This window comes from Rhinatrema bivittatum, chromosome 3, assembly GCF_901001135.1.
Source record: "Rhinatrema bivittatum chromosome 3, aRhiBiv1.1, whole genome shotgun sequence".
NCBI lineage: Eukaryota > Metazoa > Chordata > Amphibia > Gymnophiona > Rhinatrematidae > Rhinatrema > Rhinatrema bivittatum.
Genome location: NC_042617.1, coordinates 341942574 through 341960539, shown reverse-complemented (window position 1 = coordinate 341960539; position 17966 = coordinate 341942574). Strand labels below are relative to the sequence as shown.

Sequence of the window (17966 nt, the reverse complement as noted above, 5' to 3'; positions counted from 1 at the left end):
TGTAAATCATGTGAATTCTTGTAATTTGAGCCCAGAAGGCAGGAATTACATTTAAGACAAAACTCGACATGCTTTTTGACTTCTGACCTATATGTTAGCACTTCAGAATATTTTGTCATGTCAACAACCTTCAATAAATTTACAAGTCTAATCAGGCTAATTTCACAGTGCAATAATAACATCTTTATAGGAAAACCTTTTCAAAGCACCTTAACATTGTCTCTACACTTGTAGAGGGAAGTGTGTCCACTCCACAAGCCTTTGGTTGGCTTAGCTGAAATTCTGCGTTTAACTGCTTTGAGAAAGGGTGTGTATGGAAATCAATGATGAGCAGAGAACTCCAGTTTCATTGCAACTCTCACAGGGGAAAAAGGTTTGTTTGTTTTTTTTAAATTTCCAGTTCATCACCAAGCTCTGTTATAGTCTCACTTATGTGTTTGTGTACTCCTGTGCTTTTCTTCGGCTACCTGCCAGCCCATCTGTTTGTTCTCAATCCCATCCCTACCGATTTGAGGCCACATATACAGGAAAGGGATATATCAAAAGGTAATTCACCAAACTCAAAACCCCAAATGAGTTTAAGGCCATAATTAATCCTCTTTTGGTGGGATTAGTGCGCTAGATCATTTATTTAGGTCAAAGACAGTGTCTTTGAATGATCAGGGCCTAGGGAACAACAGTAGCAGACATGGTGAAATTATTTCTTATCTGATAATTTCCTTTTCTTGAATACAGTCAGACCAGTCCAGAAGAATGAGTTATGCTTGCCAACCAGCAGAAGGAGACAATGATCAACATCAATGTTCACAACCAGCCTGCTAGTATTTCTGTAACAAGTTAACTGTGGACAACTTTAATTCAAACAATTTAACTAAACTCAATGATGATAGTTTTTTCCTCTTTTTCCTTTTGTTTAACCAGTGAACTTCCTGAAGAATAAGTAAGCAGAAATGAAGGAAACATTTCCAAACATAAGAATAAAAAACACTCACCTGCAGCAAAGTATAGACATCCATTATGCCCTCCAGCTCAGTTTATTCGCCTGCCAAAACATCCTCCACAATGCAGAAAGTAAATGAAGTACACCAGCAGCCTAGGAGTCCTGAACTGTATCCATTACATCTCCCATGTCTGCTTATTTGCTTGCAAATAAAACCTCTACAAGGTATATAGTGTACTCAAATCTGGAAAATACCAGCAGCAAAAGGAAGGTCCTAAACTGGTCTGACTGTATTCAAGGAAAGGAAATTATCAAGTAAGAAGTCATTTTACCTTCCTCTTCATCCAGTCAGACCAGTCCAGACAAACAGGATATTCCCAAGCTTCTCCCAAACAGGGCAGGAAGTTGCCAGAGTCCCTCGCAAAACTGCCAAAGTCAGTCATGTTCAGAAAAGGAATGCAAAGATTTATAGATCTCCAAAGGAGAGATCAACCACAACTTTGCCAAAGAAGCCACCTGTACCCTTGTGGAATAAATCTGAACCTTCTTCGGCAAGGAAGTGCTGGAATCCACATAAGCTGCTGTAAGCACCTCTTAATCCAGCATGCCACCATAACTCGCTATTCTACTTCACCTCCACCATACAGAACAAAGATAAGCAGATCATCTGAAAGCACTAGTGACCTATGATATTATAAAGGATGTCTCCTCACAACCAAAGGGCAAAAAGGTGCTTAGACTTCAGAATCTGCCTGCCTAACAAAGACAAGGAAATCAATTGACTGGAATGAAATTCTGAAACTACTTTTGGTAGGAAAAAGGGAACTGAATTAATCTGGACTCTCTTTTATAAACAAGTCAGGTTTCCCCCAAGATAACGCTTGGAGGAGAAGTCCATTATTGGCTATTAATCAATTATACTTAGGGAATAGCCACTGCTATTAATTACATCAGTAGCATGGGTTCTTCTTAGTGTTTGGGTAATTGCGGCCTGGTTTTGGCCTCTGTTGGAAACAGGATGCTGGGCTTGATGGACCCTTGGTCTGACCCAGCATGGCAATTTCTTATGTTCTTGCCACTCAGAAATCCCTTGAGCCGAATAAATAGCAACTATAAGGACCTTGTTCAGAGTGAACAGTCTTCAAGAAATAATCTTAAGAAGAGCAAACTGTGGTCCTGCCAAGAAGGACAAAACTAATATTAGATTCCAAAGCGGAACCAGATTCCAGAGCAGAAGTCTAATATTCTTAACACCTCACAGTAACCAAGACACCTCTGGACGAAAAGATAGTGGTCTACTTTGTATAGGACCTCTATAGCCAGAGGGCGCTGTTACTTGCACCTTCAATGTATTAAGAGCCAAGCCCTCAGACAAGCCATCCTGTCAAAAATTCTAGAATCAAAGGAACTGGCATGTACCCAGGGACACACAGTCACCCCAAGGACCAATCCTCAAAAAACCCCTCCAAATCCACATATAAGTGAAGGAAGTGGAGAATTTCATAGCTTTCAGTACCGTAAACACCACAGCCCAAAAATAACCCTTTTTCACTAACTGTGTCCTCACAAGAGCCAAACCATAAGACAAAAATGATGCGGATCTTTGTCTTGCTGACACCGGCAACACCAGTCTCACAGAAAAGTCTTGGTGCTGTGTATTCCAGCTGGACAGCAAGGCCCTTCGAAGAAAACCCTTATGCGCCCTCGCCCAAGGTATTAGCTCCATGGCTGCTGCAGTGATCCAAATCTCTGGAGGTATGACCACATAGTCAGATTCCGGGCCACCCACAATGCTTGGATCTGACCACACAACTTTAAATTCTTTGCCCAATTAGACCTGCATGACCTATTTTCATATCGAACTTAGCTCCTAGAAAAAACAAACAAACAGTGTCTGAGATGGCTTAAGATTGCTTTTGGAAAAACTGACAATCCATCCCAAGTCTTGTAACACCTGGATCGCTTGTTGAGAAGTCTCAATGCTTTTCTGAAAAAGACTTCGCTTTTATCAACCAACTGTCCAAAAAGGGTGCACCAAAATGCCATCCTTGGACAGTGTCGCTGCCGCCGCCACCACCACCACATCAGCTTCAGAAAGGCTCTCGGGCTGTTGCTAACCCAAAGGCTAGAGCCTGAAACTGAAAAATGGCTACCTAGCATCACAAAACTCAGGAAGTGCTAATGATCTTTCTGGATTGTGATATGAAGATATGCTTCCATTAGATCCAAAGAGGTCAGAAATTCTCCTTTTTGAATCATTATAAATACCAATCTTAAGGTTTCCATCCTGAAGTGGGCTACCGACAAGAAGTCATTGACTTGCTTTGGGTCCAGGATGGGGGGAGGGGGGAGAATAAGGACCATTCCTTCTTTGGGCCCACAAAGTAAATGGAATAGCATCCTAGTGTTTCCTGGGCTTGCGGTCCCAGAACTATTGCCTTGAAGGTGACAAATCTCTGCAGAATAGCCTTTTATAACCTCTCTTTTCTTGATCAAGCGACAAAGAGAAACCATAAAAGCATTGGAAATGGGATGAGTGAATTCCAGAGGATAACCATTTTTTTTCTTTTCATTTCCAGGACCCATTGAACCAGCATAATCTGGACCCATCTCTGCTTAAATAGGGACAGATGACTGCTTATCTCTGGTACCAGATATAGGGTCCCCAAACACTCATTGTGTCATCCTAGAGAGACTGGAGTCTGTGACTTCCTCTTTACCACTTTCTTGGATTGAAAGGACTGGAAGCTAGTCTAGACCTCTGTCCGAAAGAACAGCAGCTCAGCCTGAACTTTCCTGAGTCTCGACATTTACTGTGAGCCAAAAAACCCTGAGATGGGACCTTCGAGTTGCTCCCTCTCTTTCTGCCATCTCTTTGAACTCTTCCACAAATAAGAGCCTTATGCAGCAGTTTAGTCAAATTAGTTTTAGAAATAGAGACTGCTGAATAGCTGCGTATCCATATGAGCCTTTGAAAGATTATTATGGATGCTACCTCTTTAACCAAGGAGCATAACAAATTGTAGCTCACATCTATTAAGAATGCAGTTCCCGACTCCAATGGCGGAAAATCCTTCCCTAATTCTTTCTGAGCATCCTGTGCTAGAGGCAGTCTAGATCTCGCCACCATTCCACATGTGGAAAGCTGAGGAGCTATGCTCACAGCCCCAAAGGTCTGCTTAAGCACAGACTCTATTTTTTGTCCTAAGTATCCATAAGAGCTACCTCTTTGCACCAGGATGGTAGCACACACAGACACCGAACATACCAAGGCATCCACCCAAGGAAAAGTTGAACCTGCCAAGAATTTGAGGGCCAAATTAAGATCCCACAAAGGCACCCCTGAAGCCGCAATGGGAGGTGAAGATGTTTAACTCCCCACAAGAATCGGGACACGTCCAGATGGGAAGACAAAAGCCCTCCATTGACTCTTCCCCTGTCACAAGCCAGTGCAGCAACTTGAACCTTTGAGGTGTTAAGGACCAAACCCTTAAGCCAGCCATCCTGTAAAAATTCCAAAATCAAAGGAATATCCAACTTGAGTGGTTGAGTACCTCGCTGAGAACACCAGGCCACAAAGACCTTCCAAACTAACATAAGCTACAGAAGTAGAAAATTTCTGGGCCCGAAGAATGGAAATTACAGCAGGCAAATAACTGCGCTTCAACATACAAGCCCTTTCAATGGCCAAACCGTAAGACAGAACCAACCCAGATCCTTGTGCAGAATGGGCCTCAGATGTAACTGTCTGAGACAGTAGTCAGAGGGGACTGCCCACCAGAAGTCTCTGGAGATTGGCGTACCATGGCCTTCGTGCCCAATCCGGAGCTATTAAAAGGACGGTGTTGGTTTTACTTGCAATCTTCTGTACCAGCCTATCTAACAAAGGCCAAGGCGGGAACGTATTCAGCAGGGCACCATGTGGCCACTTCTGAACGAGAGCATCTATGCCCATTGCTTTTGGGTCCTGCCTGCTACTGAAGAAGCATGTAACCTTCACATTGTTGAAGTTCACCAGTAGATGAAAGGCCTTGTCCGCCAGCTCCCATTCTTCTAGGTACAAATTTCTCCTGTTGAGGAAATCGGCTCTGATATTGTCCTTTCCAGCAATGTGAGAGATGGATATGCTGCTCTGCCCATACCATGAGCGCATCTATCTCCTCCAACACCTGTCGACTATTGGTTCCACCCTGATTGATGTAAGCCACCATTGTCACATTGTTGGACATTATTCGAACTGCCCAGGTATCTAGCCACTCAGCGAACCACAGTTATGCCAACCGAACCACTCATGCCTCCAATCTGTTGATGTTCCATTACCACTCCACTGCATTCCAGTGCCCTTGCACCACCAACTCCTGACAATGAACCACCCAGCCCTGGAGGTTCGCATCTGTCGTGAGCACCAACCAATCTGGCATCAGGGAAATTCCCTTCCTGAGATGGTCCACTGTAACCACCAGTTCAACTAGGATCTCACCTCTAACAGAAGGAGCAGCCTCACTGCATAGTTCTGCGACTGTGGACTCCATCAGGAGAGAAAGGTGCGCTGAAGAGGATGTATATATGCCCTCGCCCAGGGAACCACTTCTAATGTGACAGCCATCAACTCCAGGACCTGTAGATGAGACCACATGGTCAGACGATTAGAGTTCTGCAGGGACTGAAATCGCAGCATCAATATGTGGATCCGAGATTCTGGCAGAAACACTCCGCTCTGCCAAGTATCGAAATGAACCTCAAGATACTACAGGGTCAAATTGCTCTTGACCAGTTTCACCACCCAGCCTACCGTGTTTCTCCAATAATAAACCCTACCCGGAAAATAAGCCCTAGCTTGATTTTCAGGATTTTTGGAGTAGGGCTTGAAATATAAGCCCTACTCCAAAAATAAGCCCTAGCTTTTAAGAGGACGAGCAGTTCCACCCCAAGACTTGCCCGACCCCCCCCCAAGACTTACCAAAAGTCCGTGGGGGGAGGCCAAAACCCCGGGGGGGGGGGGGGGGGGGGGGGGGAGACAGACGGAGGATTGTAAAAAAAAAAAAAAACCCCAAACAAAAACAGAGGCTGGCCAATGAAGCCTGTCACATGGAAAGGGCAACATCGTCACCATTTTGATTACTGGCAGCCGAAGGAAGATTGCTCCTGGGACCCCTGCTGGACCACCAGGGAGTTTCGGCAAGTTTTTTTTGGGGGGGTGGGGGGGGGGGGGAGTTACAATGAAGTACATTTGGAGGGTTGGGATGGGTTTGGGGTTTTTGTTTGGGCTTTTTTTTTTTTTTACCGTACAAGCCCGGTTTTAATTAATCAAATTGGAAGGGTTGGGGTGGGTTTCGGGTATCGTTTCAGGGGGCAGCCAAAATAAAATCGGCCCGAACCGCAGGAAAACGAGATTTCCCACGGTGGACCGATAATGAAGACCGAACCGAAAGGTTCGGCCGAAAATTCAATCTAATTGGTGAATGAAAGAGGAGGTGGGCTTAGCCTTGTCCTCATTCACCAATCATGGAAAAAAAAAAAAAAAAAGATATCCCCGAAAATAAGCCCTAACCTGTTTTTCAGAGCAAAAATTAAATATAGGACCTGTCTTATTATTGGAGAAACACGGGTAGTTCCTGTAGCAAGGAAACCACCCTGCGGGAAACGTGAAGATTCTCTTCTAATATTTTGGCTCAACTCAACCAGTCCAGATAGGGGTGAACTAGATGTTACCATTTCCAGTACCGGCGGAACTTCCTCCCGATGTAAGCGCGATCCCGCGTGCGGCAGGATCTCTCCTACGACGCCAGCAGCTTGATTTCGCTCCTCTGGGGGCCGGCGTTCTCCGAGGACGTCAGGAAATCATCCCTGACGCCGGGAGCGAGGTCTTGCGCGATTCGCGCCTTGAACATGTCCCCTGACGTCAGACGCCGACCGGCTTCAGTTTGCGCGGGAAGACTGGGCATTTAGGGAGAGCTTCTCCTGGGCTCTTCGCTTCGGCCTCAGTGCGTTTGGGGAGTGTTCTTGCTGCTTGCCGTGCCTGTTGCTTCAGCTTCTGGACCTGGACTGCCTACCTGGAATTCTCTACCTGCTGCCTGCCTACTGGATTTGTTTGCCTTGGTTCCGGTGCCTGCTGCCTGCCCTGACCTGGACTGCCTACTTGGATTTCTCTACCTGCTGCCTGCCTACTGGATTTGTTTGCCTTGGTTCCGGTGCCTGCTGCCTGCCCTGACCTGGACTGTCTATCTGGATTACTCTACACCTTGCACACCCACAGGATTGCCTCTCCTTGCTTCCCGAGTGGACGATCTTCAGTTCCTGTGTCTCTCTGACTCAAGGTAAGCGATCTTCGACCCAGGTTCCACATTATCAGAGTAACACTAGAATGCTCTCTTTGTGAAGAGCTGTCACTACCACTACCATGACCTTTGAAAAGGTCCTGGACATTGTGTCTAGTCCGAAAGGCAAGGCCTGAAATTGGTAATGACGATTCAGGATGGCAAACTGGAGGAAACACCGATGTTCCTGCTGGATGGGAATAAGCAGATGCGCCTCCGTCAGATCCAGAGACATGAGGTACTCCCCTGATTGAACCACCATTATGATAGAGCGCACCTATTCCATCCTGAAATGTGTATCTTGTAGATGTGGGCTGATGCTCTTGAGATCCAGTATGGGCCAAAATGACCCTTCCCTTCTTGGACACAACAAAATAAATGGAATATTGGCCCATATTTCACTGCAATTCAGGAACGAGAATCACCACTTTCAGAATCAACAGCACTTGTAATGTCACTTCTACTTCTACCTTCCTCTAAGGGGAGTTGCATGGAAAGACCAGAAAGGCATCTGGAGGAATGCAAAGAAATTCTAGAGCATAGCTGTTCTGAACCACTTCAAGGACCCATTGATCTGAAGTAATCTGGGCCCACCCGTGATAAAACCTGGATAGATGACCACCTATCTCCTGCAGCACTAGGTGAGCCCATAAACCTTCATTGGGAAGACCGAGGGTTTCCGCCTTCGGAGCCTGTATCCTTTCGAGGGCCTTGGGGACAAAAGGACTGAAACCTGCAGAAGGGACGGGATCTCTGGGAAGAACCTCACCTATAAGGTCAAAAACGCCTGTAGTCTCCAGAGTGGCCACTTGCCTGAGAAGTCCGGGAAACTGGCTTCTTATCCTCTGGCAAAACGAGAGACCTGGGTCTTTCCCCATTTACTTGCCATTTTTCCAATTCACTGCCAAACAAAAGCGAGCCTTTGAAGAGCAGCTTAGTCAGATTGGGCTTTGAAATAGTATCTGTGGACCAGTTACACAGCCTCAGCTGCCGCCTAGCTGCAATAACTGCAGCAGCTCCTCTGGTGGCTGTGTGAAACAAATAATGGCCCTCATCAGCCAAGAAAGTGGCCCCCAGTTCAACCATAGGTCCCAAACTGGACCCAATGCCACCAGATTCTTGTGCGCGCTGACGGCCTGCAGCAAAAAAAGCGCACAAAAGTACCTCTCGGCCTACCATGCATCAAAATGGGAGAAGCCTGGGAGTGAGGCCTAGCCAAAGACTGCTCAACCCGCCTTGCCTGCACTCTTTCCTCACAGAAATCCCCCGAGACGTAAGTGGGACAGCCAAACGCCGAGGAAACAGATCCTTCTCCTTATGTCTTCCTACTGATGACTTTTTTATTTTTTAAAGTTAAAAACTTTTACCTGAGTTTAGCCCTCCCTGGCTGAGAGTAGGAACAGGTCCCAGCTACGGGGGGAGAGGGTTAAAGCCTTTACTGCCGAGCCTCCCTCAGCCTGCAACCGCTATTTAGAATTTAGGTCCACGCCATGCAAGGATAAAGGTCTGAAGGCACTCTGAGGAAAGGATTGAACGATATCAGTTCAGGAGGGAAGAGGTGCTACATTAACATCTCCTTTCCAAGTTGTCTCTTCTTTTCTTCTTTTTTTTTTTTCTTATTCTCAGGCAATACCCTAAAAGGGAAATGTATGTCCACCATCTGCTGGAGACGGAGAATACAGGTGGGCTATTGGGGTGTGACGTCAGCTTTTGCTCAGTCTTCATCTGCTGACAGAGGTGAATAACTTCACTCGTTGAGATTGACCTATCCGAACGCTAATGAAATCCTCTATAAAACCACCGTCTGTCCTTAGCTTACTTCTCTTTTGACCCAGAGAGCCAGCAGACACTGGTGGTGGGGGGGGGGGGGGGGGCGGCAGCTGAGGCAAGCCCCTGTGTAGTACTGTGCCCCAGTGTGACATAGCCCTTTGTACAGAATGGACTTCCAACGTGGTGGAAGTTGTCCCAGCCAGTGTAGGAGTAGGGAACAATCATGGTGCCACAGCTGCCTCACACTCTCTGAGCTAGGAGGTGGGGACCCGCAGACAGATTCACTGCCCTGCGACTGCAAAATGGCCGCCGGGGCCTCATGAGAGCTAAGAGGGGCAGAAGAAACCCTTATATCAGAAGCGCCTCTAGATACGGACACCCTCGTGGACATAAAGTCTCAGCTCCGGAGCTGCCTCCGGGCTGAGGAACATTCACAACAAAAACTGAACAGTTTCTGAACTGTGTCTTACCGAGCAGACAGGCTGCGCAGAGCGAGGTCTTTCTCCATGCTCCATAGCTGCCACCATTTAACTTAAGCTGCTCCTTCATGGGCCCCAGAGTTCCAAAAAAAAAAAAAAAAAGAGTTGGCAACTCACCAGCAGCCACTTCAGTAAAAAATCCACCTTCCCCCCCCGAACTGCAATTCACGGTCAGTAGTTGCTGAGCAGTGGTCTCTGATCCTCTCAGAACTCTTTATTTATTTATTTTTATTGCTCATCTATTTCAGGAACAGCAAAAATTTAAAGGCACAGGTGCCCAAAACTGAAAATAGCCACAGATGAGTGGGAAGGAGCAAGCAAGATGCACAAGAAAATAAGGGGAGGGAGGGAGGGGGCGGTGGGGAGAGAAGCAAGGTTTTCTAGTCTCAAATCCCCATTGAGGTCTCTTGATCCTGTTCCGCTCAACAGGAGGAGGGAGTGCAAGCTGTCACTGCTGGAGCAAACACCTCTGCCAAATCCAACTCTCAACTGAGGGAGGGAGAATCAGACTCTCTTTTCAGCCACTAGGCTGAAAACCACAGCACGAGATTTCCACCATCTGCTGGACATAGAGAACACTAGCAGGCTGGTGTCAGCACAGATGCATATAAGGTGTGACATCAGTGAGCCTGTTGATCTCTGTCTCCATCTGCTGGTGGATGTGCATACACCCTTCGTCAGGACTGGTGTGACTGGATGAAGAGGAATAATCAATTAGCAGCAGTCTAAACCATTTCAAGCATCCCCCTTGTTAAACAGCTGCCCTCCCACAAACAGGATTCTGAACTGGCCAATGTTAAGCAAGCTGTCTCCCTCTCCCCCAACACATACAGAAACCGGTAACATTTAATACATTTGCAGAAAGATCTAGAACAGGATGACACATTAAGTGGAATGAAAAGGTAAGAGAAAATCCTTTAGTGGACTAAGTTTAAAAATATAAAAAGGTATACTGAAGGAAATTTATCTATGTGTATATATATGTATAAAGAGAGAAAAAGATATAGTATCTATTAATTTAAAGCTTTAATCTAGAAGGCATTTGTGGGAAAATAAATCTGTATGGAAATGCAAAAACCCTAACCAGCCCACAATTAATACCAGTAGCAGAGGTCTTCTCATGATCTTGCTTCTCACTGTATATGACAGCTCTTTTTTTTTTTTCCCCCTAGAGCTATGTGCTTTGTGCTGTATTAGACTTTTTTTCTGTGGGGCGTTGTGTATCTACGTAATTAATATACCTTCTCTTGTCCCACTTTTTTCTTTTTGTTTACAGTAAACCCGTTTTCATCTCATTCACTGCACTCTGAGGCTTTTCCCAAGCATAACTTCCACGCAGCGTGAGCAACAGACATTAGACCAGCAGACTATTAATATTTTAAATAAGACGACCAAACTGCAACATTTAAAAACGAGTCCGGCAAGTGCTGCCGAAATCAAACAGACGACCGTTTTTTGTGTTGGGAAGTTTGGCTCGGTGGGCTCAGCTATGCACAGGCACCCAAACCAGGGCTTTTCAGCCCGCATTTCAATGCAGGTTTACCTAAACTTTATGCTCAATTTAAAAAAAAAAAAAAAAAAGGAAACATGCAATTTATAAAGCGAATGAGAAGAGGAAGGTCAGTGGCTGTAATCTTTCTAAAGGACCCTGGTGGCAGACATATTGCTGCGGGCCTTCTTCGGCCAGGAAAACACATGGTGGTGACACTCCACGACAATAGGCCGGGATCAGCAGCTGTGGCGTTCCCAGGACGGACAATACAGTTACTGTCAGGGCACTCGCTGGATCTGACCGGCGCAACTGTCACTGCTCATAAGGTTGAATAGATTCACAGACCCCACATACTAATCCTGTCATACCCATCCACAGCCCTGAATAAGGGGGAAGGGGGAAGGGGGAGGACGGGCGGGGGAGGGGGAAATAACTCACTCAAGTGTTTATTACTAAGGTCCCTCGCTGTGCAGCCGGGTGGAGGGAGGTGGGCTAAGAGGTAGGGGAGTGGCTGTCAATAGTAAATCACAGCGAGGGTGATTAACGGTGGTGAAGGTCGGGACCAACAGGGCTGGAAACAGCTCAGTGCATCAGAGACAGCAGCACAAATGTGTGTGCCACCCTTCCAGGTACACCCCACCTGAAATAACTTGTACACAGGGCATCAAGTCTTAAAGTAGCAATGTATTCCCACCTAAAGACAGGCGGAGAGAGGGGTAGAGACAGAGATATCCACTACCTCGTAGGGGCCAATAAAGCACAAGAAAGGTGCACTAAAAAAACAAAAATAAAAAGACTGAAGGGTAAGGAGTCACGACAGGTTTGGAAGGAAGAAAGTCCAGAGAAAATTCTTCTTTTTACCGAGAGAGTGGTGGATGCCTGGAATAGCCTACCAGCAGAGGTGGCAACCAAGACGACAGAATTCAAGCACACTTGTGACAGACACAGTGGGTAAGGGGCCAGAGCAGAGACGGGAGATGGTCGGAGATCCGGCAAGATCAGCAGGGACACAGCGGGGCAGGCACAACTGGCCAAACTGCAAAGGGCCAAAAGATCTCTTATCTGCCAGCGATTACTATACCTGCAGCGGCATCCCGCATGAGGCAGACGCGAGCTGCAGTCAAGAGGGAAAGGGCTAAAGATGGACAGAAGTGCGAGATGAAGGGTGAGAGAGAGAGCGCGGGCGAAGAGCAGCCCGAGCGCCCGAATCGGAGCTAGACAAGTGATGAACAGACCCCCTGTGGTGTGGGAGTCTGGAGGAGGGGGGCCTCAGACTTGGGAGTCCAGCTCTGGGGAAGGAGGACACTTAACGAATACAACTGTGTTCAGTTCTGAGAAGAAGATTTAAGAGAGAGAGACAGTACCTTGGTTTCTTCTATTCTCATTGAGTCCAGCAAATAGTGGAGAAGCTCCTGACTGTCCTGCTGCTGAAAGGCCTTAAATCGAGGGGCTCTGTCAAACACAACAAGAGATCCAAGCCTGTAGCATATTTCAAAAGACTTCCTGAGAAAAAAAACTGTGTTACAAAGAGTGTTCAGGAGCTCAACGCCGGCTCCATGACAATCCCCCCCCCCTCGCCCCCTCCCCAGCAGTGAAGTCCAACAATAGGTAAGAGCCCACTTCCTCCCCCCTTCAGCCGAGGCATCCCATGCTGGAGCTGACAGCATAGAGCAGGACCAAGGACGCAGCCTGCTCGTTAAGATGGCCATGGCTTTCAGAGAATGAAATCATATACACATACATTATAGAGTCCCAACAAACAAGCTGCAGGTAGTATAGTTTTACTGGACTGACTCAAACACATACACACGCGTGCACCACGTGTCACGAACATGGAATCATGTTTCACCTCTGGGCAAGCGAGCAGAAGTGATAACTCCACGTGAGCTCCGCGGTTCCGCAAGCACTAATTTACCACAGGGGCAGCGCGACCATGCAGCTCCGTGACGCCAAACGCTGCTGGATGTCTCGAGGCTGCCCCCCCCCCCCCCCCCCCGGTGCTGCACGCCAGCAAAGGCCACGATGGCTTAATTTTACCCGCCACTGAAACACAGGACCAGGATGCGGGGCCAACCCAGGTCTGCCCACTTTCCCTTTCAAATCCAAACTCAGTTTTATTCATAAACCACGAATCCTTCTCGGCCCAAAGCAGCACACAAACCATGCATAAAATGCACAGCGGTACATGTAAATATTGAATCAAAACACACTACTACACACAGACATAAAATCATAATTAAAAAAAAAAACCTAAACTAAAATTACATACCATTACTAATCAAATTGAAATAAGCTGAACTAAAATAAAATCAAATAAGTATTTGCTTTCTGTTAGATTAACAGAGAACTTAAATCGATATCCAGCCTTACCACTGCTATGGATCTTCTGCCCATGTCCCGAATTTTATCACAATATTTCCCCCCACCACCTCCACTGGGAGGCTATTCCAGTGAAGAAAATCTATGTTACTCCTACCCCCCCCCCCCCCCCCACCCTCTTGCCAAGTTTTCTATGTTGACTTCTAGAAAAGGTCTTCTCAAACCTGTCCTGATGACTGCATGCTAGGGACAGATACTCAGGACGGTGGTGCTGGCAAGGGAAGAGGGTAAATGGTTTGTTTTTGCTAATCTGGACTCGAGGTTGTCTTTTAGCTACTTTATCATAGTAAGATAGTAATGATGGCAGAAAAGCATCAAATGTTCCATCCAGTCTGCCCACCAAGCTTCTTATCGTAGTATCTGCCGTGCCAAATCAAAAAAAAAAAAAAAAGTTTAGGGTATAACTTCACTGTAAGTGGTTAGCAGAACTACTATCAGCTCTCTTCATCTGTTTGCCCACTGCTCCAGGGCATACCAGAAGAGCTTGTATAACTGGAGGAGCAGCTCACTGATTAGAGCGGCAGCAGGTTGAGAACCGGGAGAAGCCAGGGCTCAGCTCCCACGGATGCTCCTTGTATCCTTGGGCAAGTCACACCACCCTCCACTGCCTCAGGTATGAACTTGCACTGTAAGCACCCGAAATGCAGCTCGCCTTGAGCTCGGACTTTGGAAAGGCGAGTAGTTCCGTCTAAAAATCTAAAATGTTCAGTTTAGAAAGGTGCCTTCTGCCACGAGCCAGGCACGTGCACTGTTAAATAATCCCGCCGTTTTAGATTCTTGCCTTATTTCTGTACAGCCATACAAAATGAAAATTGGTCCTTACCTGCTAATTTTCATTCCTGAAGTACCATGGATCAGTCCAGACTCCTGGGTTTTGCCTCCACTCCAGGAGACTGAGACAGAGAAGTTTTGACTGACTCTGCCCTATACCCTGAGGTGCCACCTTCAGTCCGTCAGTATTACACTGTATCAAAGCAGAACAATTAAAATCTACATGAACCAATAACAATTTTTCCCCCTTATGGACAGGGGAAGGAGAAACCCTGCAACGCCCAAAAACATCTTGTTCACGAACTCTATAAGTGGGAGGAGAACCAGTTATAACTTTGAGAACTAATCTGCAGCCAAAAAGAAAGAAATAATGATAGAGCGGACTCTCTGTTAACGAACATTGAAAAGGGCGGGACTCTGGACTGATCCGTGGTACTACAGGAACAAAAATTAGCAGATAAGAACCAATTTTCCTTTCCCTGTACATACCTGGATCAGTCCAGACACCTGGGATGTACCAGAGCTCTCCTAACACCTTCCCCAAACCCTATAGAGCCTGAGGCCTGGGCATCCAACCGGTAGTGCCTAGCAAAGGTGTGCAAAGACTTCCAAGTAGCCACCCTTCCGACAAATCTTGCTGACACTCTGCCCACAAGGCTGCCTGTGAACGGGTAGAATGCACCCAAAAACCGACCGAAGCGGTCGGCTATGAAGCAGTACCTGAACCAACAGACTCTTTCAACCAGCGGGCTATCGTAGCCCTAGACACCTTATGCCCTCTTTTGGGGCCACTCCACAGCACAAAAAGATGGTCCGACATGTGGAAGCTATTCGTAATTTCCAAATAACACAGCAGAATCCGGCACTCGTCCAGTTTCCTCAAATCTCTAGACCAGGGATCAGACCAGTCCAAGTCTGGAAAGGATGGGAGCTCCACGGACTGATTCAAATGAAGAGAATGGGAGAATGGAAGGAACCATCCACAAAGAGATTCCCGTATCCGTAATTGTTAAAAAGGGCTCACTGCAGGATAAAGCCTGAAGCTCTGACACCCGGCGAGCTGAGGAAATAGCCACGAGAAAAAACACCTTTAACTTAAGACCTTTTAGCGTCGCCCTCTTCAGAGGCTCAAAAGGCGCCGCACACCGAGCTTTGAGAACCAAAATTTAGGCTCCATGAAGGACAAGGATTCCTGACCAAAAGACGCAAGTGTTTTGCCCCTTGGACAAAGCGCACCATGTCCGGATGCGCGGCTATGGTTACACCTCGTATCTTACCACAGAAACAACCGAGGGCCGCTACCTGCACCCGTAGAGAGCTACACGATAGGCCTTTAGCCAGGCTGGCCTGTAAGAAGGATAAGATATCAGGCACCAGAGCCAGAGTAGGCTCCACCTTGTGCTCTACGCACCAAGACTCAAAAATCTCCCACACGCTGACATAGGCCAGGGAGGTAGAGGTTTTCCTTGATCGCAAAAGGGTAGCCACAACCGCGTCTGAATAACCCTTGCTCTTCGGTTGTTGCCTCTCAAAAGCCATGCCACAAGAGAAAAGTGATCTGCCTCTTCCAAAAAACAGGCCCCTGACGCAAAAGATTCGGTAGCCCCCGAAACCTCAGAGATCCTTTCACTGCTAGGTTGACTAGATCCGCAAACCATGGATGTCTCAGCCACTCCGGAGCTACCTGGATCACCTCTGCCGGGTGAGCTTCAATACGCCGCAGCACCCTGCCGACTAAAAGCCAAGGTGGGAACACATACAGCAAGATGTTCTTTGGCCAGGCGAGAACCAGGGCATCCATCCCTTCCACTCCTGGCACCGACTGAAGAATCGAGGGGCCTTGGCATTTCGAAACGTTGCCATCAAATCCACGCTCAGTCTGGACCACTTGTTGCAAATGAGATGGAATGCTTCTTTTGAGAGCTCCCACTCCCCGGGATCGAGTCGGTGACGACTGAGAAAATCGGTTTGAACGTTGTCCACCCCTGCGATGTGAGAGGCTGCAATACTGACTAGGTGCTGTTCCGCCCAGCTTATCAACTGTTGAGTCTTGATCGCCACCAGCCGACTCTTGGTTCCTCCTTGGCGATTGATATAAGCACTGCTGTTGCACTGTCCGACAGAACCCTGACCAATGTCCCCTGCAGTAGCAGAAGAAGAGTCTGTAGCGCTAACCACACTGCCCTGGTCTCCAAACGATTGACCACAGGAATTCCTTCACTGACCATTGGCCCTGCACCACCCTCACCTGACAAACCGCTCCCCAGCCGGAGAGACTGGTGTCTGTGTGACCACCGTCCAAGCAGGAACATTCAAGGCCACACCACGGCGCAAAATGTCTGAGAGGAGCCACCAATCGAGACTGGAACGTGCAGAGTCTGTAAGAGGAAGTGGAAGATGAAATTGCTCGGACACCGGGTTCCAACGAGAAAGCAATGCTGACTGAAGAGATCTCATTTGAGCAAAGGCCCATGGGACTAGCTCCAAGGTGGAAGCCATCGAGCTGAGGACCTGCAAGTAGTCCCAGACCCTGGGGGGCCTCTGGGATAGCAAGTCCCAAACTTGCCCTTGCAGCTTGATGATCCGCTCCTCGGTGAGGAAAACCTTGCCTAGACACGTGTCAAACAGGGTTCCCAGGAACTCCAAGGACTGGGAGGGAACCAGGTGGCTCTTGGCTAGATTGACCACCCAACCCAGTTAACTCAACAGTTGAAGAATCTGGTCCACTGCAGAGCGACAAAGTGACTCGGACTTCGCTCGAATCAGCCAATCGTCCAGATACGGATGGACTAACAATCCTTCCTTCCGAAGTTCTGCTGCCACCACAATCATGACTTTGGTAAAGGTCCTGGGTGCCGTGGCGAGCCCGAAAGGCAGAGTACAGAACTGAAAATGATCTTCCAGGATGGAAAACCTCAGGAATTTCTGATGGTTGGCCCAGATTCTGATGTGCAAGTATGCTTCTGTCAGATCCAGCGACGCTAGGAATTCTCCCTTGTGTACTGAAGCAATGACCGACCATAGTGTCTCCATGCGAAACCGGGGAACTGGAAGACACCTGTTGACCCTCTTTAAATCGAGAATGGGCCGGAACATGCCCTCTTTCTTGGGCACCACAAAATAAATGGAATAGCGGCCCGTTCACCGTTCCGCAGGAGGAACTGGTACAATGGCTCAGAGTTCGATTAGGCGCTGTGAAATGTCCCGCACTGCCAGACGTTTCTCTTTATACGAGCATGGGGAAACGAGAAAGTGGTCTCGAAGGCGCCGAGCAAAATCTAAAGCGTAGCCATGTCTTATTATGCTGAGGACCCACTGGTCCGAAGTCAATTTGTCCACTCCTCGTAAAACAGAGACAGCCTGCCTCCCACAACTGGAACAGAGGAATGGACAGGCCTTGCTTCATTGGGAGGACTTAACTTCTCCTGCAGATTGGGGGGTCCCGGATCTACTGAAACGATGCCCTCGAAAGGACTGTTGTCTGCCAGATTTCTGCCTAGATGAGGACCCAGACGAACGGGAAGACCGAAATCTCCAATTTCCCTGGAAACGTGACAGAGAAGAAAGGGAACCTCTCGGCTTGGGTCTATTCTCCGGTAGCCGATGGACCTTGTTCTCCCCCAAGGATTAAATCATGTCTTCTAAGTCCTTCCCAAAGAGCAGGTGGCCCTTGAAAGGCAGAGCACCCAACTGAGCTCTGGAGGAGAAATCTGCAGACCAGTTCTTCAACAAGATAGCCTGCAGGCAGAGACAGCTGAAACAATAGACCGGGCAGAGGTTTGTAGCAGATCATAGAGGGCATCCGCACTGTAGGCCAC

At 47.6% G+C, this 17966-nt stretch overlaps 1 protein-coding gene across 4 annotated transcripts in view; it reads right to left on the bottom strand.

Moving 5' to 3' along the window:
- The window catches only part of USP45 (ubiquitin specific peptidase 45), a 204974-nt gene that overhangs the window by 73404 nt on the left and 113604 nt on the right, over positions 1-17966 (bottom strand). For 2 of the 4 annotated variants that reach the window (XM_029595370.1, XM_029595369.1), the window contains exon 9: positions 12363-12450. The exons of the other annotated variants lie outside the window; for them this stretch is intronic. In XM_029595370.1, coding sequence (XP_029451230.1) covers positions 12363-12450 — 88 coding nt within the window. The remainder of the gene's footprint in view (positions 1-12362; positions 12451-17966) is intronic. 4 annotated transcript variants of the gene reach the window in all.